The 15,993-nt window shown below is 53.1% G+C and overlaps 1 protein-coding gene across 1 annotated transcript in view; it reads left to right on the top strand.

Annotated features, from left to right (window-relative positions):
- The window catches only part of MVB12B (multivesicular body subunit 12B), a 176,237-nt gene that overhangs the window by 51,743 nt on the left and 108,501 nt on the right, over positions 1-15,993 (top strand). The window contains exon 3 of the mRNA XM_062207527.1: positions 12,743-12,850. Coding sequence (XP_062063511.1) covers positions 12,743-12,850 — 108 coding nt within the window. The remainder of the gene's footprint in view (positions 1-12,742; positions 12,851-15,993) is intronic.

The following is a 15,993-nucleotide window of genomic DNA, read 5'->3' as shown; positions in this document are numbered from 1 at the left end:
CTTGCCAATGTTCCATATATCCTGTTTTGTTGTTGCTTTTTCTATTTATTTGAGAGGCAAAGATACACACAGAGAGCAAAGAAGGAAACAAAGACCCAAAGAGAGAGCCCCTATGCACTGGTTCACTCCCCAGATGCCTACCATGGCTGGGGCTGGGCCAGGGCTGGAACTCCATCCAGGTCCCCAGGAACGGGATTACTTGAGCCATCGTCAATGCCTCCCAGGGTCAGTGGTGGTGTTCCCTGTTTATTTAAAATAGAGCTACTGTCGTGGGGCTGAAGTAGTATTTCATTGTTAGGTGCTTTCTCTCGTTTAATCCTCATGAATAACTCCTCGTGGATAATGCTGTGAGGCAGGTACTTTTACTATTTCCATTTTTAGATGAGGCTCAGAGAATCAAAATGTGGCTTTGGGAAACCCCAGGAGGTAAGCAGCAGAGCCAGAGCTTGAACTGGAACTTGAACCCTCCTGGCTGGCTGGTGTCACTGTGGAGGCCCTCCAGTGGACCCCACAGTGGGGTTCTTCCAGCCAGGCCCTAAAGGGTGAAAATATTTCAACAGACAGTTGTGACAGGAGACACAGGAGCTGGGTCAGGTTTGAAGAAGGAGAGCCAGCAGAGGCAGGGCAGTACAGCATCAGGAGGCCCAGAGGGGCCAGGCCAGCAGAGGCAGGGCAGTACAGCATCAGGAGGCCCAGAGGGGCCAGGCCAGCAGAGGCAGGGCAGTACAGCATCAGGAGGCCCAGAGGGGCCAGGCCAGCAGAGGCAGGGCAGTACAGCATCAGGAGGCCCAGAGGGGGCCAGGCCAGCAGAGGCAGGGCAGTACAGCATCAGGAGGCCCAGGGGGCCAGGCCAGCAGAGGTAGGGCAGTACAGCATCAGGGGGCCAGGCCAGCAGAGGCCAGTGTTGATTGGTGCCCTGTGTCGTGGGAGCAGGAAGATCTGGAGACTGAGGGGGTGCACCCATCTCTGCAGCACAGACCTGTCTTCTGTTCCTTCTGCTAGAAATATTAGACACGTCAGCGGCAGGTCTGCGGCTCGCTTGCTCTCTCCAGCCAGGATACAGAATAATACAATGGCGCAAATGACAACAGAACCCAAAGTCCCTGGACTGCTCCCCAGATAAGCCAAATGGGCCTCTCCTACACTGTACGACTTGTAGGAAGGATTTGGGGCACACCTCCTGTTAGGGAGCAGAGGCTGCCTCGCTGGGCTCCCATGTTACTCTGTTTAAGAGTTTAAGTGGCCCAGGGTCCACCTGGGCCAAGTGTATGTTTCCACAGTCGAGGAATGAACATGTCAGGAAGCCCTTGACCTTCATTCTTGTTCACAGCGCCAGCCAGATACTCCCTCTGGAATGTCTGCAGGGCTTCCTGCAGAACCCTGTTTTCTGTCTGCCGAGTACATCTTTAAGTTGTGGGTGGGCTTCCTTTAAACACCAGGGCGTAAACAGGGTGATGAAATTGGTGGTTAGCAGTGTCTCTCCGGAGTTTCTCTGTGGGCTTGGACGAGGAGCACTCAGTTCCAATCTGGGAAACCCGGTGGCTGCAGTGACAGGTGCCCAGGTCCTCTGCAGGTGGTCTGGTTGGGCAGCTGATTTCCGAAGATTTTTTATTTCTCACCCCAGCAAATGAAGTCTTTATTGTTTTTCTAATTATAAAGGCTACCTATACTCATTACCCTCCCCCCCCCAAAAAAAAAAATCAGAAACATACAGGCAAGCAAGAGAACGTTGAAGAAATGATCGTCGCCTCAGCTGTGCAGACCACAGTGGCCACTGCTTCACTGAGTGTTTGTCTAGGTCATTTTCTATGCCGCTGATCCAAAACACATGAAATACGGGATTGCACACAGGCAACCATTTTGTGACCCACTGTTCCCTCTGAACTGCCCAAGTTGGTAGACATACACAGAATTGCTTAAAGCGGGGCCAGAGTTGTGGCACACTGGGTTAAGCGGTAGTTTAGGATGCTGGCAGCCCATATCGGAGTGCTGGTTGAGTCCCAGCTTCTCCCCTTCCCATCCAGCTTCCTGCTAATGTGCCTGGGAAGGCAGCGGAGGATGGCCCAAGTTGGGCCCCTGCCACCCATGTGGGAGACTTGGATGGAGTTGCAGGCTCCTGGCTTCAGGTTGGCCCAGGCCTGGCTATTGTGGCCATTTGTGGAGTGAATCCGTGGGTGGAAGATTCTCTCTCTCTCTGTAATCCTGCCTTTCAAATAAATAAATCTGTAAAGAATGGTTTAAAACAGCTGAGTCTTCCCTTGTAGAGCTGCACCCTAATCATGCGTCACAGCCAGAGCCCCTGTGGGCAGACGGGTGGTGCACTGCCCTCGTTTCTGTCCCTGTGGCCCACCAACTTTGTCCCCTCCTCTGTGCACCCTGAGGGCCAACTTTGTATCATCATCCAGGTGCTGTGAGCCCCCTCACCTTGCTAACCCCAACCAAAGTGGCTCCCTCCTTGCAGCCACTGTGTCGCCCTGTGTTGTTTTATACATCACATTTACTGTCCTCTGAAATTCCCCTACATTTGCCTGTTCATGTGTATCTTCCTCGTTTAGAATGTGGCCCCTGGAGTCAGTGACTGGGCTTGTCTTGTGCAACACTCTGTTCCCAGCACCTGGGGCTCAACGTGCCTTAAATGAGCAAACAGTGAATGATTGATTGCATTTTTGTGCACAAAACCAATCATTTCCCAAGAGTCTGCCCACAAGTAGGATTCCCTGATCACAGGGCACGTATGCTTTTAAAGCTTTAGGTGTTTGCTGCCAAATTAATCTAAGTTAGGTTCGTATTATAGTCATGGGCGACGATAAGATGGTCAGCATGACCATTTCCCAACAGCAACTCCACGGCACCGAGTGTTGCCGTCTCACCCTGTCCCTGAAATATCCTCACCAGTTCGATAGTCTCGTCTTGTTATTCTCCTTTGAATCGTAATTACCTAAGCCAAACATTTTTCCATGTTCAGTGACCACTTGCACTGCTTGTGTAAAATGCTGCTTGGTAGCCGTGGACCAGTTTCTTGACTGCAGTTTTGGTCTTTTCCCTGTTGGGGGGGTGTGTGTGTATTCTCTCATAAGATTTTTTGTTTTAAATTTGTCTAAGTGGTCAGTATTTAGTTATTTATCCTACTTATTCTACTTTTCTACATTCTTTTTTGTCAAGACTTATTTATTTATTTGAAAGGCAGGGTTAGAGAGGGAGAGACAGAGAGAAATCTTCCATCTACTGGTTCACTCCCCAAATGGCCACAACCGCCAGGGTTGGGCGAGGCCAAAGCCAGGAGCCTGAAATGCCATCTGGGTCTCCCACATGGGTGGCAGGGGCCCAAGTACTTGGGCTATCATCTGTTGTCTCCCAGGTGCATTGGCAGGGAGCTAAATTGGAAGTGGAGCAGCTGGGACCTGAACCTGTGCTCATGGGATACCAGCATTGCAGGCGGTGGTGTAACCCTCTGTGCCGCAGTGCTGGCCCTTTGTTTTTTGGTAAACAGGTTTTTTTCCCCCACTTACCGTGCCATGAATGTAATTCTTTATATATACCTCATCCTTTTTAAGACATGGGCTAAACCATTATAGAGACATTCCATCATTTATTTAACCGGTATCCTTTCGCTTCTCAGTTTCCCTATGTAACCAGACAGCAACCATGTCTAGGTGTTGGGCTATGTGAAGTGAGTCACCTGTGCTTGACTTTAAGGAGAGTAGAGGACCTCAGTAGGTCCTGACGTTGGAGCACGCACAGTCAGCGTTAGCGTCGCCGTTCCTACCCGGCACGTGGAAGCTGCAGTGGTGAGCGAGGCTGTGAGTGAGAGTCTTCCAGCCGGAGGGGGGTGAGGCAAGCGGGTCGACGCAGGGGGAGAGCAGGATGCTGTCTGGAGAGCATGAGCGGGGTCTGTGCATCCCTCCCAGGGAGGTCCTGAGGCCTGTGGACCCAGGTGGACCCAGATGGACCCGGAGTGCGCACTTGCTGGGGTCCGGCTCTGCGGGTTCTTCTGGTTTCTGTATGATGCGTCCTCATGGTGCCATTCCCTACCGTAGCTGAGGAATGCTGAGCACCGCTTGTCCGGTAGGCAAAAGAATTAACCAAAACTCTGCGCCCTGCCCCGGTGCGGGGGGCCTTTTAAAGCCACTGGGGCTCCTAGCCGAGACTTGGATCTCACAGAGTAAGTCATTTCAGAGTGAAGGTTAGTGTCATGGTGTCTGTCCGTCTTCTGCTGCTGTGGCCGAACAGCACAGAGTGCGCCAGTTGTAGACCATAGACGTCCATTTGGCTCAGCTCTGCAGGCTGGAAAGTCTAGGACCGAGGGGCCGCCTTGATGAGGGGAGAGAACACTCAGGAGAGAGGGTGGGGGCCGGGCTTTGGGCAGGAGCCACTCCCACCATAGCAGCCAGTCCATTCACAGGCACAGAGCCCTCCTGGCCTGATCACCTCTTAAAGGGCCCACTTGGTAGACCAGTACAGTAGCAGTTATCAGCGGGAGGTTTGGAGGGACCATTCACTGTTTCCTTTGGTACCTGAGTCATCAAAGCAAACCTTTCAAAGCCTACAGCCTCCCAGAGTGCTCTCAGGGCTCTCTTGTCTGCAGCACAGCCCTGAGTTGCTGCTAAGCCGCCTCTGCCTTCCACCCTGTGCATCTTGAAGGGGCTCTGAGGGGCTCCTTCTGCTACATTCTAGATAGGTGTGCCCATGGCGTGGTTGTCCCAAAGGCAGGGCCCTCCGATCTCCTCGTGTTGGCCGTGGTGGTTGCCACTGTATTCAGTGACCCTGAGAAAGTTCTCCAAGCCTCATTTCTCATTTGTAGACTGGGAAAACAGCGGCACCTGTGTCACTGGGTTGTTGGAAGAACGCGCTAAGGACCAGTGCCTGTGGCATAGTGATTGATGCCAGCAGATTCCAGCTCCACTGCCCGTCCCTTAACCAGCAGGGTTGTTCACAGTGGGCAGTGTCTCCTGCTGCGCAGGGGCTGTTCGGGGCTCCCTGAACACACGCTTTCCTCCTGCGCGTGCTGCACATGTGCCAGAGTGTGACCTCTGAACTCAAGCCGCAGAAGGAAGTCAGAGGCCAGGGCTGTGTGAGACAGCCCTGTGAGAGGCTGAATCCGGTCCGGTCATTGCTTCTGCAGCTCTGGTGGCCCCGCCCAGAGACTTCCTTGCGTGCTATAGCTCCTCCTCTGGACATCGGAGGTTCACCCTTGGTGGACTTGAGCAGTAGGGGCAGCTGGAGGCAGCTTTGGATGTCATCACCCCCTTGGGAACACAGGAGCGAGCAGTGGTTTGTCCAGGAATCCTGAATTCCCATGCTTTGTTCCATCAGATGTCTCCTCAGCTGTCTGAGTTTTTAAATTAAGATTTGCTTCTATTTTAACCAAGTGATGCATGCATGCACAGTTGAAAAATTAGTGCTAAAGAGTTGATAAGCAAATATCAGCCCATGCCTCGTCTCCCGCCTCTCCTTTAAAAAAAGAGATATATTTACTTGAAAGGCAAAGTGACAGTGGAGGGGAAGGGGTGAGAGGAGGGGGACACAGGCAGGAAGGAGATCTTCCACCTGCTGCTTCACTCCCCAGAAGGCCACAGCAGCCAGGGCTGGGCCAGGAGCTTGGAAATCCATCTGGGTCTCCCACATGGATAGAAGGCCCCGGGCACTTGGGCCATCCTGCACTGCTTCCCCAGGTGTATTAACAGGACGCTGGATTGGGGTGGAGTAGATGGGACTTGAACTAGTGCTGTGCCACAGTGCTGGCCCCTGATTTTAAAATTGATTAATTGTTTTTTCAAATAGCTTCATGCACATTTTTTTTTTTCAGTGTCCTAAATACTGTAGCACATTTGCCACATGCTCATCACTGTTTCTTTCAGGTGCTCATGTGCAGTTCCCGATGCTGGCTTCCACAGCCCCTCCTCCCTGAGAGGCTGCCCACCAGGGCCCTCCCTTTCCTCCGGCAGGCCTGGGCGTGTGCCGTGTGCCGCCAGCTCCCTGCTGTCCTGCGGCTCAGCTTCATGGCTCTCATGATTTGATCTGCAGTTGTGCTGATGTGTCCTCCAGCAGCTTCCTGAGGGGGGCCCTCTGGAGGGAAACTCTTCAGTCCTTGCCCATCTGCAAAGGTCTTTATTCCGCCCTCACACCTAATCGATGGTCTGCGTAGGTGTGGAATTCCAGAATTCCTCAGATTTTGAAGGCCGTTCTCCTATTGTTGTTTCCTGTGCTGCTGTGTCTGACTGCATTCCTTTGTATGCCACTGTTAACTTCTCCCCACAAGTCTTTTTTTTCCCATTTTTTATAGTTAGTGAGAGAGAGAGAGACAGAGAGAAAGGTCCCCCTACCATTGGTTCACCCCCTAAATGGCCGCTACGACTGGAGCTACACCGATCCGAAGCCAGGAGACAGGTACTTCTTCCTGATCTCCCACATGGGTGCAGGCACCCAAGCACTTGGGCCATCCTCCACTGCCTTCCCGGGCCACAGCAGAGAGCTGGACTGGAAGAGGAGCAGCCGGGACTAGAACCCAGTGCCCATATGAGATGCCGGTGTCACAGGCGGAGGATTAACCAAGTGAGCCATGGCACCGGCCCTCTCCACAAGGCTTTAACATGGTTTAAGGTGGAGTTATTTGTTGTGTTTTTCTTTTATTTTCCCCCTGTGGTGGTTTTTATCTTTGGACTATTCCTCTGTGGCTTAGTGGAGTGTCTGCTCTTTCAGTGAATACCCAGAGGCGTGTGCTGGGTGTGGTCAGGGAGCTCTGGTCAGTGCTCCAGGGTAAGGGGAGTGTCCAAGGTGACACCCAAGTTGGGCACGGTAAATCGCCCTCTTTTTTTGTTTTTGTTTGTGTTTTTTTAATCAGAAGGAAGGTTTGTTCTGCTCTGTTGGTGTATTCTCACGCTTGCCTCCTCCTCAGTGGAGACCAGTGCCTGGGCACTAGCCCCAGTAGGTACGGGATTCATCCATGCTGCCACAAGAACCACACAAAGGATCTGTGCAGGCCTCAGTGTGAGCTCAGATCCTGTGGCAATGACCCTCACCAGGGAGTCAGGGAGCCCCGAGTGTGTGGAGCCACCCACGGTGACTGCCCAGAGTCCCAGCCACACCCTGCACCCTCCCATGTAGCCACAGTGTTTTCACGGTCCTGACACACAAGCCTCCCGCTGTCCCAGGTACCCAGCCCCTGTCAGTGCTCCCAGCCAGACCCAGGTGTCTCCTCTCAGCTGGTTGCTGGGCACTCAGGAGCTGGCACAGTTGTTACATATGTCCAAAACGGCGCCAGCTTCTCTTGGCTATTTCTAGGATACTGGTGCTGGGTGGTCAGTGCCGGGTGGTAGGGAGAGGGAAACGTGCCCCGTTTTTTTCCCTCTAGGCTGGCAGATACACTGTCCCCCACAGGGATCCAAGCCGGAGTCGCTCCATGCTCTTCCCACAGTTTTATCTCCAGTGGCTTGGGCTGCTGCAGCCTGGTCTGCCCTCACGCTCCAGAGCTGGTGCTGAGGCTCTCGGCTGCTGGGTCCTGGGTTGTGCACATCCACAGCCTCCACACATGTCCACGGTTCCCTCTAATTTGTGTGGAGTTTCCTCTAGAGTCTTCTCCCAACTCCTGCCTGAGATTACACTCTCTCTACTTTTTTAAACTGTCTTCCCCTGGACGAGAGCAGTAAGCACCCTCCCTATTACGCCATCTTCAGCATTACTTGTTTGGGCCCTTCTTCCTTGTTTGAAACTTTCCCCCAGTCCCTGGTGATCCTTTGTTGGGGGCTGACATTGAAGGCAGGCACCAGCCTTGGGCCGGTGGACTGCACTGTGTGGGTGGCAGCTGAGTGTTGGCCTTGGTGGCTGTGGTACTGGGCCACCCTGGCCTTCTGCAGTTTCTCCAGACAGCTCATGCCTTACCCAGCATTTAGGGGCGACATCTGGACCCTCGTTCCTGGGGAGAGTCCGTCATTCAGTGTGCAGAGTTAGCCACGCCACTTTCACCCTGCAGTTGCACCTCTTTTCTGTCTCCTTCCCTGCGGGTTCTGGGATCAGGAGTCTTGCCTGAAACACACCTGGGGTGGGGGTGGGGGTGGGAGTGGGGATGGGGGACCTAATTGCTCTGCTTGTGGACCTTGTTCCCCGCTGCCGGCTGCAGCCCCACCCCACCCGACCTGACCGGCCTTGGCCTCCACAGGCCCTCAGGCTGCAGCCCCCTCCACTCTGCCAAGCCCCTGCCTCCCGTGTTCCTCAGTCAAGTGCTGGTCACCTCCTGAGCCGTGCTCCTCTCTGGCTCTACATTTGAGCAGGTCCCTTCTCTCGCCACTTGATTGTCATTTTAAAAGAATATTGGCAAGGAAGAGAGAAACCATGGGTTCCATCTGCCACCGGCCGCGTGTGATGGGCAGTCTGTTCATGCGCCGTGTGTGTGAGGCCCTGGGACAGAGTCCGGGGCACTGCAGCCAGCAGCAGCGGTACAGGATGCGGTGAACGGCTTGGGAGCGAGGAAGGGAGCAAGTGATGACCGGAGGACAGTGGCTCAGTGGGGAAGTGGGTCCGAGCTTCACAGAGAGGGAACTTTGGGGGAGGCACACTCAGCACATCCAGTCCCAGAATCTCCTGCTGATATTCTGCGCTCCTGGGTTGCCAGCAGGGCAGTGGCTTTTTCTCTTCGCTCTGATCGAGTGGTTGATTCGCTCATTGCTTCAGTCGCGATCCCGCCCAACTGTGTCGTAGGCTGTGCTGTGGGGACAGGATGGCCCAGGAGGAGAGCAGGAGAGGGAAGCATGAGCCACACAAGCGCCACCCCCTCCACGTTGGATTTGTTCAAGGAACACCCCCTGCCCCGTGGCTGCCAAAATCCGCAGGTGTGCAAAATCCCTACATAAATAGTGTAGTATTTGTATATTTTTTGAAAATATATTTTTATAAAATTTGAGAAGTAAAAAGAGACAAAGGGACAGAGATGAAAACACAATGAGCTGCCACCCACTCGTTCATCTCTCGAATGCCCACAATGGCTGATTAGGAGACTAGGAGGCTCATTAGGAGCAGGGGCTTGGAACTTAACCCGTGTCTGCGGTGTGCGTGGCAGGAGCTCGATTACTTAAGCCACCTCTGCTGCCAACCAGGGTCTGCCTCCGCAGGAAACCGGCTTTAGCCGGAATTGGGCATTGCACCTCGGCATTCTGAAATGGAATGCCGGTATCTAACCACTAGGCGAACGCGGCCCCTATGCTTTAAACCAGCTCTAGATGGCCTGTAATACCAATACAGTGTCAGTGCTGCGTACATGGTTGTATACTCTCTTGTCTAGGGAATAATGACCAAAAAAAACTTGTATGTGTTCAGAGCTAATACAATTTTTTGCTTGTTTTGAATATTTTCTTTCTTTTTTCTTTCAATACTTTATTTATTTGAAAGGCAGAGTTAGAAGGAGGGACAGAGAGAGCATCTTCTACCCACTGGTTCACTCCCCAAATGGCTGCAACAGCCAGGGCTGGGCTAGGACAAAGCCAGGAGATAGAAGCTCTGTCCCAATCTTCCATGTGGGTGGTAGGAGCCCTAGTACTTGGGCACTGCTTTCCCAGGCCATTAGCAAGGAGCTGGATTGGAAGGGAAGCAGCTGGCATTTGGTATCCCAACATCACCAGTCACACTACTAGCCCCTGGATTATTTTCTTTTTAAAATGTCACACACAGAAAGAAACAGACAAACAAGCAGAGACAGAGAGCTCCCATCTGCTGCTTCGTTCCTGGAATGCCCATAATAGCCCAGGGCTGGGCCAGCCTGAAGCCAGGAGCCAGAAACTCCATCTGGATCTCCCACAGGGTGGAAGGTACCCACGTACCTGAGCCCTGCCACCTGCTGCCTCAGGGTAAACTCTAGCAGGAGGCTGGATCACAGCAGAGACAAGACCTGATCCAGGCACTCCAGTATGGGATGCGCATGTCCCAAGTGGTGTCTTAACTGTCCTGTGTTCAGCCTGAGATGGTTGTGTCCCATATGTGAAACGTGAGGATACAGAGAGCCAGCCTTCTCTGACTTGCCTTTGAAAGACCTGATTTAGTCCCAGAAAAGGTGAAAAGATCCTGGGGACCTAAGGTTGGAACTGAGCCCCATGGGACAATGTAGGACCTTTTGGAGCCTGTCGTAGTATGCCATTTTATTTTATCTTATTAAGATTTATTTATTGATTTGAAAGTCAGAACTACAGAGAGAGAGGAAGAGAAAGAGGATCTTCCATTCACTGGTTCGTTTCCTCAGATGGTTGCACAGCCAGGGCTGGGCCAGGCCCGAGCCAGCAGGCTGGAGCTTCCAGGTCTCCCACACGGGTAGCAAGGGACCCAAGCACCAAGCGCCTGGTCCATCTTCTGGTGCTTTTCTCAGGCACATTGTCAGGGAGCTGGGTCACAAATGGACCAGCCGGGACGTGAACCAGCGCCCATATGGGGTGTGGGCATTCCAGGTTGTGGCTTTCGCTGTTGCACCACAGCGCTGGCCCTGACATCATTTTAAATGCGTTTCTTGATGTCAGACCAAAGGCCTCCACGTTTGGTGAGTGCTTGCTAGGAGTGTTCACACCACCACAGCCTGGCACGTGCAGCGTCTCCTCTGTCCTGGCAGTGAGCAGCGGTGGTAGGGTGAGGGTGGGGTTGGGGTGGGGGTAGGGTGGCAGAGGGGAATCCTGGGACTTGAGCAAGCTGTTGGGTTTCAAGTTCATGTTTGCTGCTGAATTTCATTCATGTGGCGAGGGTAGTATCATTTTCAGACCCTGGACATGGCAGCCTTGGGTCAGACCTTACCCCAGGCCCTAGCAGCAGCTCCAGGCTCCATGCACGCCCCTTTGGGGAGCACCCTGGTCCAGTGAAAGGTTAAAGACAGCTGTTTGTCTGGAGGGCCAGCCTGTGGCCTTTATGTTCAAGTGTCAATCACAAATAGGCATTTATTACAGAGACCATAGAGCTTCCCTTGTTCCCTAGTTTTTATATCACCTTTTATTTTTATTTAATGATTCTGAAATTGGGGTGCATCTTAAAAACAGATATAAACATTTTGATAGCGACATTCTTTTTTGTGTGTGCGTGAAGGGGTGTTCCTTAAATCCGTGACCAATTCCCCAAATGACCGCGCCCTACGGTTGAGGAAACAGTGAAGAGTGCAGTATGGGAGACAAAAATCTCTCAGAATAGGGCCCTCATGGGAGAAAGCAATCAAAAGGGGCCCCGCCTGAAGCTCCATTTTCCCGGGGGGCCGGTGTGTAAGCCTTGTGGGGAGAATCGGGCTGTGGAGCCCTGATGGTTCTCCCTGTGGGGGAGCACACTGTTCCTGCAGCCGCCCCCACACCTCTCCTCCGGCCTGCAGGTCAGGTCGATTTGCATATTGAGCATAAGGACCTTTCTCTTTCTGTGCTTCTCTCTGCTAATTTACAATGGTTCGGTTTGAGAAGCTAGCACTTTTCCTTTGCCAGCTGGCCTTTGGGTTTGTCTGAGAGCCAGGATGTGGGGGCTCTGGAACGTCCTGAGAAGGCGCCCGGCCCCCACGCACTGCTGTCACAGGCTGGGACTGGGTGGGACTGGATCAAGGCAGTTTTTGTGTGAGGAGCCTAGGCGCTTTCAGCACTTTGTCAGACCAGCCCAAAGCTTAACTCTCAAAAGGGTGGCCAAGAATTCAGGACCAGGCTAACTGAGACCCAGTGCTGAGTCTGAACAGGGGGGCTGCTCCCTGGGTCGTCTGGTCCCCCTCACCCAGTGTCACCCCCAGCCCCCACCCCGGGACCTGGCCCAGCGCTGGGATTCTGTCCTGCGGGGCTGCCCAGGGAGGAGACATCCTCCTCCAGCTCCTGTTTCCTCTGCTGTGCTAAAATCCCACCCCAACTCCAGCACAAGGTCCTTCAAGACTCAGGTCAGGCCTGGCTGGGGCTGGGCATTTAGCCTGGTGACTAAGGCACCCTCGTCCCGCACGCAGCAGAGTGTCTGGGTGCCTTCAGCTCCCTGCTGATGCAGGCCCCGGGAGGCAGTGCTGACAGCTCCGTTTCGGTCCCAGCCACCCACATGGGAGACTTAGAGTGAGTTCCTGGCTCCCAGCTTGGAGCAGGGGCCGGAGCAGGCAGCTGGGGAGTGAACCAGCAGGTGGACACTCCCATCTCTCTCTTCTCTGCCTCTCAAATACATAAAATAAATGAAAGAAAATTATGGCTGGCTTCATCCTTGAGCATTTCCAGAGAATTTGTGCAGCTGAGTAGTGAGAGCGCAAACAAGGGACCGGGCCCTTCGCAGGCACGGGGCGCGGTGAATGTCCGCAGGCACAGGGCGTGGTGAATTTCCCCAAACACCCTCCAGTCCCAGCACAGCCCTGCTCACTGAAGTCCCCGGCTGGCCCAGGGGCAGGAGGCGGCGCCCTCTCCAGTGGCATTTCACAGCCCTTGGACATCTCCCCTCACCCGCGCCATCCCCCGAGTGAGTGGTAATGAGCATCTTAATGTGTGCCTTACCCAGTCCCTCCTTGGTCCATTACAACAAAGTTGCTCTGTTCTCATTAGAACCATTTTTGTCAGGGTGTCTTTAATCAATGGCTTCCCCAGGGACAATATTTTTAGAAGTTGTATTTTTCACACTCTCCCTTTTCCCCTTTTGGAAATTCTCTTCCCTGTGCCTGGTGAAATGGACTAATGAGACGCCGTGAGAGCTGGGCCGGTGTTAATTGGCGCGGGTCTGGAGGAAGCGGCGCGTCCGCCTGCACTTGCGCCCCTCACGTGCAGTGTTCTCTGTCTCCTCTGCGCAGGTCGCACAGACGGCAGATGGCGTGGACGCTGACCTCTGGAAAGACGGCTTATTTAAGTCCAAGGTCACCAGATACCTGTGTTTCACGAGATCGTTTTCCAAAGAAAACGTAAGTCTAGCAGTGGTTTCCGTTTGCTGGGTGAGCACGAGTAATTTACATTCCTCATGTCGGGGGCTGAGGCTGATTTTCATTGCCATATTAATTTATCTGTGGTTTTAGGGAACTGGGCAGAATCAGCAGCCAGTGCTGTGTTTCATTTATTAACAGTATTATTAACCACGTACCCAAGTGTATAGTGAATTCTATTAAAATGTGTTCTCCAAAGGAAACCAGGAAATGTCTTTCGCAGCTCTCATTTGCCTACCTTCCCTCCCAGCAGCAAATCACGGGGCAGTGTGGATGTGGGAAGTGCCCGGCGGAATGGGTTTGCTGCAGGCCGACAGACTGCAGCCTGGCTCACAGGAGGACCCCCGTCCCCCACCCCACCCCCACCCCAGACAAGGCCTTGTTTCCAAATGACGTCGGTTCTGAGCCTCTGTGTGACATGAGAAGCTTCATTGTTTTTGTAGGCAGGTATCCACGTGCAGATTTCTCTTAGTGTAACAGCTGGGCCTATAAATTAGGACGCTTTTAAAGATAAGGCTTTTCTAATAAGGTGTCTGGTGGGTGGCTTAGAAGAAAGGGAAATGGCTGCAGTGGGTGTCTGCCGTGAGCAGAGCTATGCCCAGAGCGCCTCACTGCACCCCCACCCCCGGGAGGGAGCAGTCAGGTTTTCATTTTCCGAAGCGACATTTTATTTTTGGCCTAAATGTTACTGTCTCCTTCTAATACAAATATTTGTTTTGAAGATATAGTACTGACTTGTTTTTATAAAATTTATTGGAACAGTAATAGGTGTCCATTGTTTAAAAAACACAAAATGAAGCAGCTAACTCCGTGATGGGAAACGCCCCCTGCCGGGTGTTTGCTGAGCTGGGCCATGCTGGCCACTATTCCTGTCGTTTGTTGGTGACTCATTGCCAGGAGAATCATCCTTAACAGATTCAGGACTTGGGGAGAAGTCATTCCTTCCATTCCCCTGCTAATTACATGAGCATCACATGTGCCGTGCGAAGTGCGGTGTGTGATGGAGCTGGGGAAGGCGGCCGCTTAGCACAGAAAAGCCCTAACAGACTTCCCAGGGAGTTTTCAGTCCCAGCAGACTGGCCGCTGGCCCTGTGAGTCTGGTGTCTGCACAGGCCCCTGGCGCTGGCGGAGGGAACGGCAGGGCCGGGTCTGAAGGCGGCCTCACCTTCCGGGACCTCAGGCTCCTAAGCTTAGGCTGCCCCTGGGAGCCCCCACAGCGCACCCCTCGGCCCTCTTTTCCCTGGAGCTTACCTGTACCTCTGAGTCTTTCTTTCTGTGACTTTGCCACCTCCCGTCTGTGCGTGGCTGCACTGTGCAGGTCAGCGTGCTCACTGCTGCTCTGGGCTCTAAGGATTGGGCAGCTCTGTTCCCAGCCCTCCACACGCTGGTTCCGGTGCTCCTTCCTGACCTCAGCTCAGCTTCAGTTTTCCTTCCAGAGAGACTTGGTGCAAAACCACAGCTCCCAGGACAGCCCCGATCTCCACAGTCACTGTTGGGTTGTGTTTTTGTTGCATTTCCCCCCAAAAGGTTGTGGGGGCATTGGAACTCAGCCATGAGCCCTGCACCCCTTTGGGGGCAGCGAAGAGTCGAAAGTGACAGAGTGATGTCACTGGGGCCTGTTCGTTTGGGGTCACGGTGAGCATTCTGAAGAAGCACTGAGCATTAAACATGTTTACTGGGTGTGGTGAAGGCTGGAAGGGGAGGACAAGGGGGAGGAGAGACCTCTGCCTCGATTTCAAAACTGTGAGAAGTGGCTGCATTTGTTGTCAGAAAAAGAGTGAGTGGGTTCTGTCCTGGAATCTAATCTGTCGAAGCAAGGGATCAAGTTGAGGGGTGGCCATGACCCACATGGCCGCACAGGAGAGGCGTGGGGATCAGGTGTGTCTCACTCTGCTGGAGCCGCTCTGCCCCAGCCGCACTGTCTGAACCACGGCTTTGCAGAGCATAATTCTTTCCAACCGTAAGGGAGGGAGTAGGCCCTCCAGACCAGGCAGAGTCTTAATGAGGTGACTTGAGACTCCCAGTGTAGGAGTTTTGGGAGACTCCTTTGGAACCTAAATTCCTTTCCCCCAATAATGCTATTAATACAGAAACCTGGCTTTGGAGTGACATTGCTTCCTGGGGAAGGATCGAGATTAATTGCACTTCTCATGCCCTGTACTTTCTGCATTACCTGTAATAATAATGTACATAGATTAGGTGGGGAGGATATTAAACAGAAGGATTTATGAACATTTGAATATTAAGTTGGTTATCTGTGGCTACCTTAAATGCAAGGTTGTCAAAAATAATTACAGTATACCAGCAAATACCGGCTACCAGAGACAATATAAACACCCTGAGTCAGTGCATATTGGGCTTCTGGCATGAATCATTTGCTCAACAAGGATTGGGAATACGTTCTTCATATTTATGAGGAGGAAATGAAAGCGAGCAGGGTGGGGGAGGGGAGAGGAACAAGCAAAATTAATGGTGTCGCAGACCTGCTGTGTGAAACCCCGTGCAGCGGCAGCCCTGTGCGAGGAGGGACTGCGCTCGGGCTGCGGGGAGCGTCCGCGGTACAGCCTCCTGCTTTGTATGCACGGGAGGGTTTTCTGATGCTTCTTTTAATGGCCGCATCACTGATGTTCTGGTTTTATGATCAGGGACATTTGTAGACAGTGTGGAGGGTGAGGTCGCTAAGTGGCCTGCAGTTGACTTCTGTAAAACCCAGCTTGTCAAGTGGGAGACATCTGAGAAGGATATTGATGAATGCCCGCCCGTCCGCGGGGCAGGGAAACGTGCCCAGTTGTTAATTTCTCCGTGCAGAAAGCAGTGATGACATGGAAAGCAACTGCCATGAGAAAAAAAAGCAAAACACTCTGATAGATTAGATCAGGCGGCTCCAAAAGGCACGGGTGTCCGCGAGCTGGATTCGCCGTTCAGACCCTTCCCACGGGCTGGGATTCACTCCCCGTCAGGGAGGCTTCTGGTCCCCCCCCCCCCGCCCCCGCCCCGGCTGCGTGCACAGCACACTGTGTTCCTGAGACCCAGCCACCTGGAATATACCCGCCTTCAGTTGTTGGCGGAGAGACAGTTCTGAGACAAAGAGGTGGCTCCCTGATGGTAGTGCCGTGCAGACGCTG

This window comes from Lepus europaeus, chromosome 12 (assembly GCF_033115175.1).
Source record: "Lepus europaeus isolate LE1 chromosome 12, mLepTim1.pri, whole genome shotgun sequence".
NCBI classification, from domain to species: Eukaryota; Metazoa; Chordata; class Mammalia; order Lagomorpha; family Leporidae; genus Lepus; species Lepus europaeus.
This window is presented reverse-complemented; position numbering and strand designations above follow the sequence as displayed.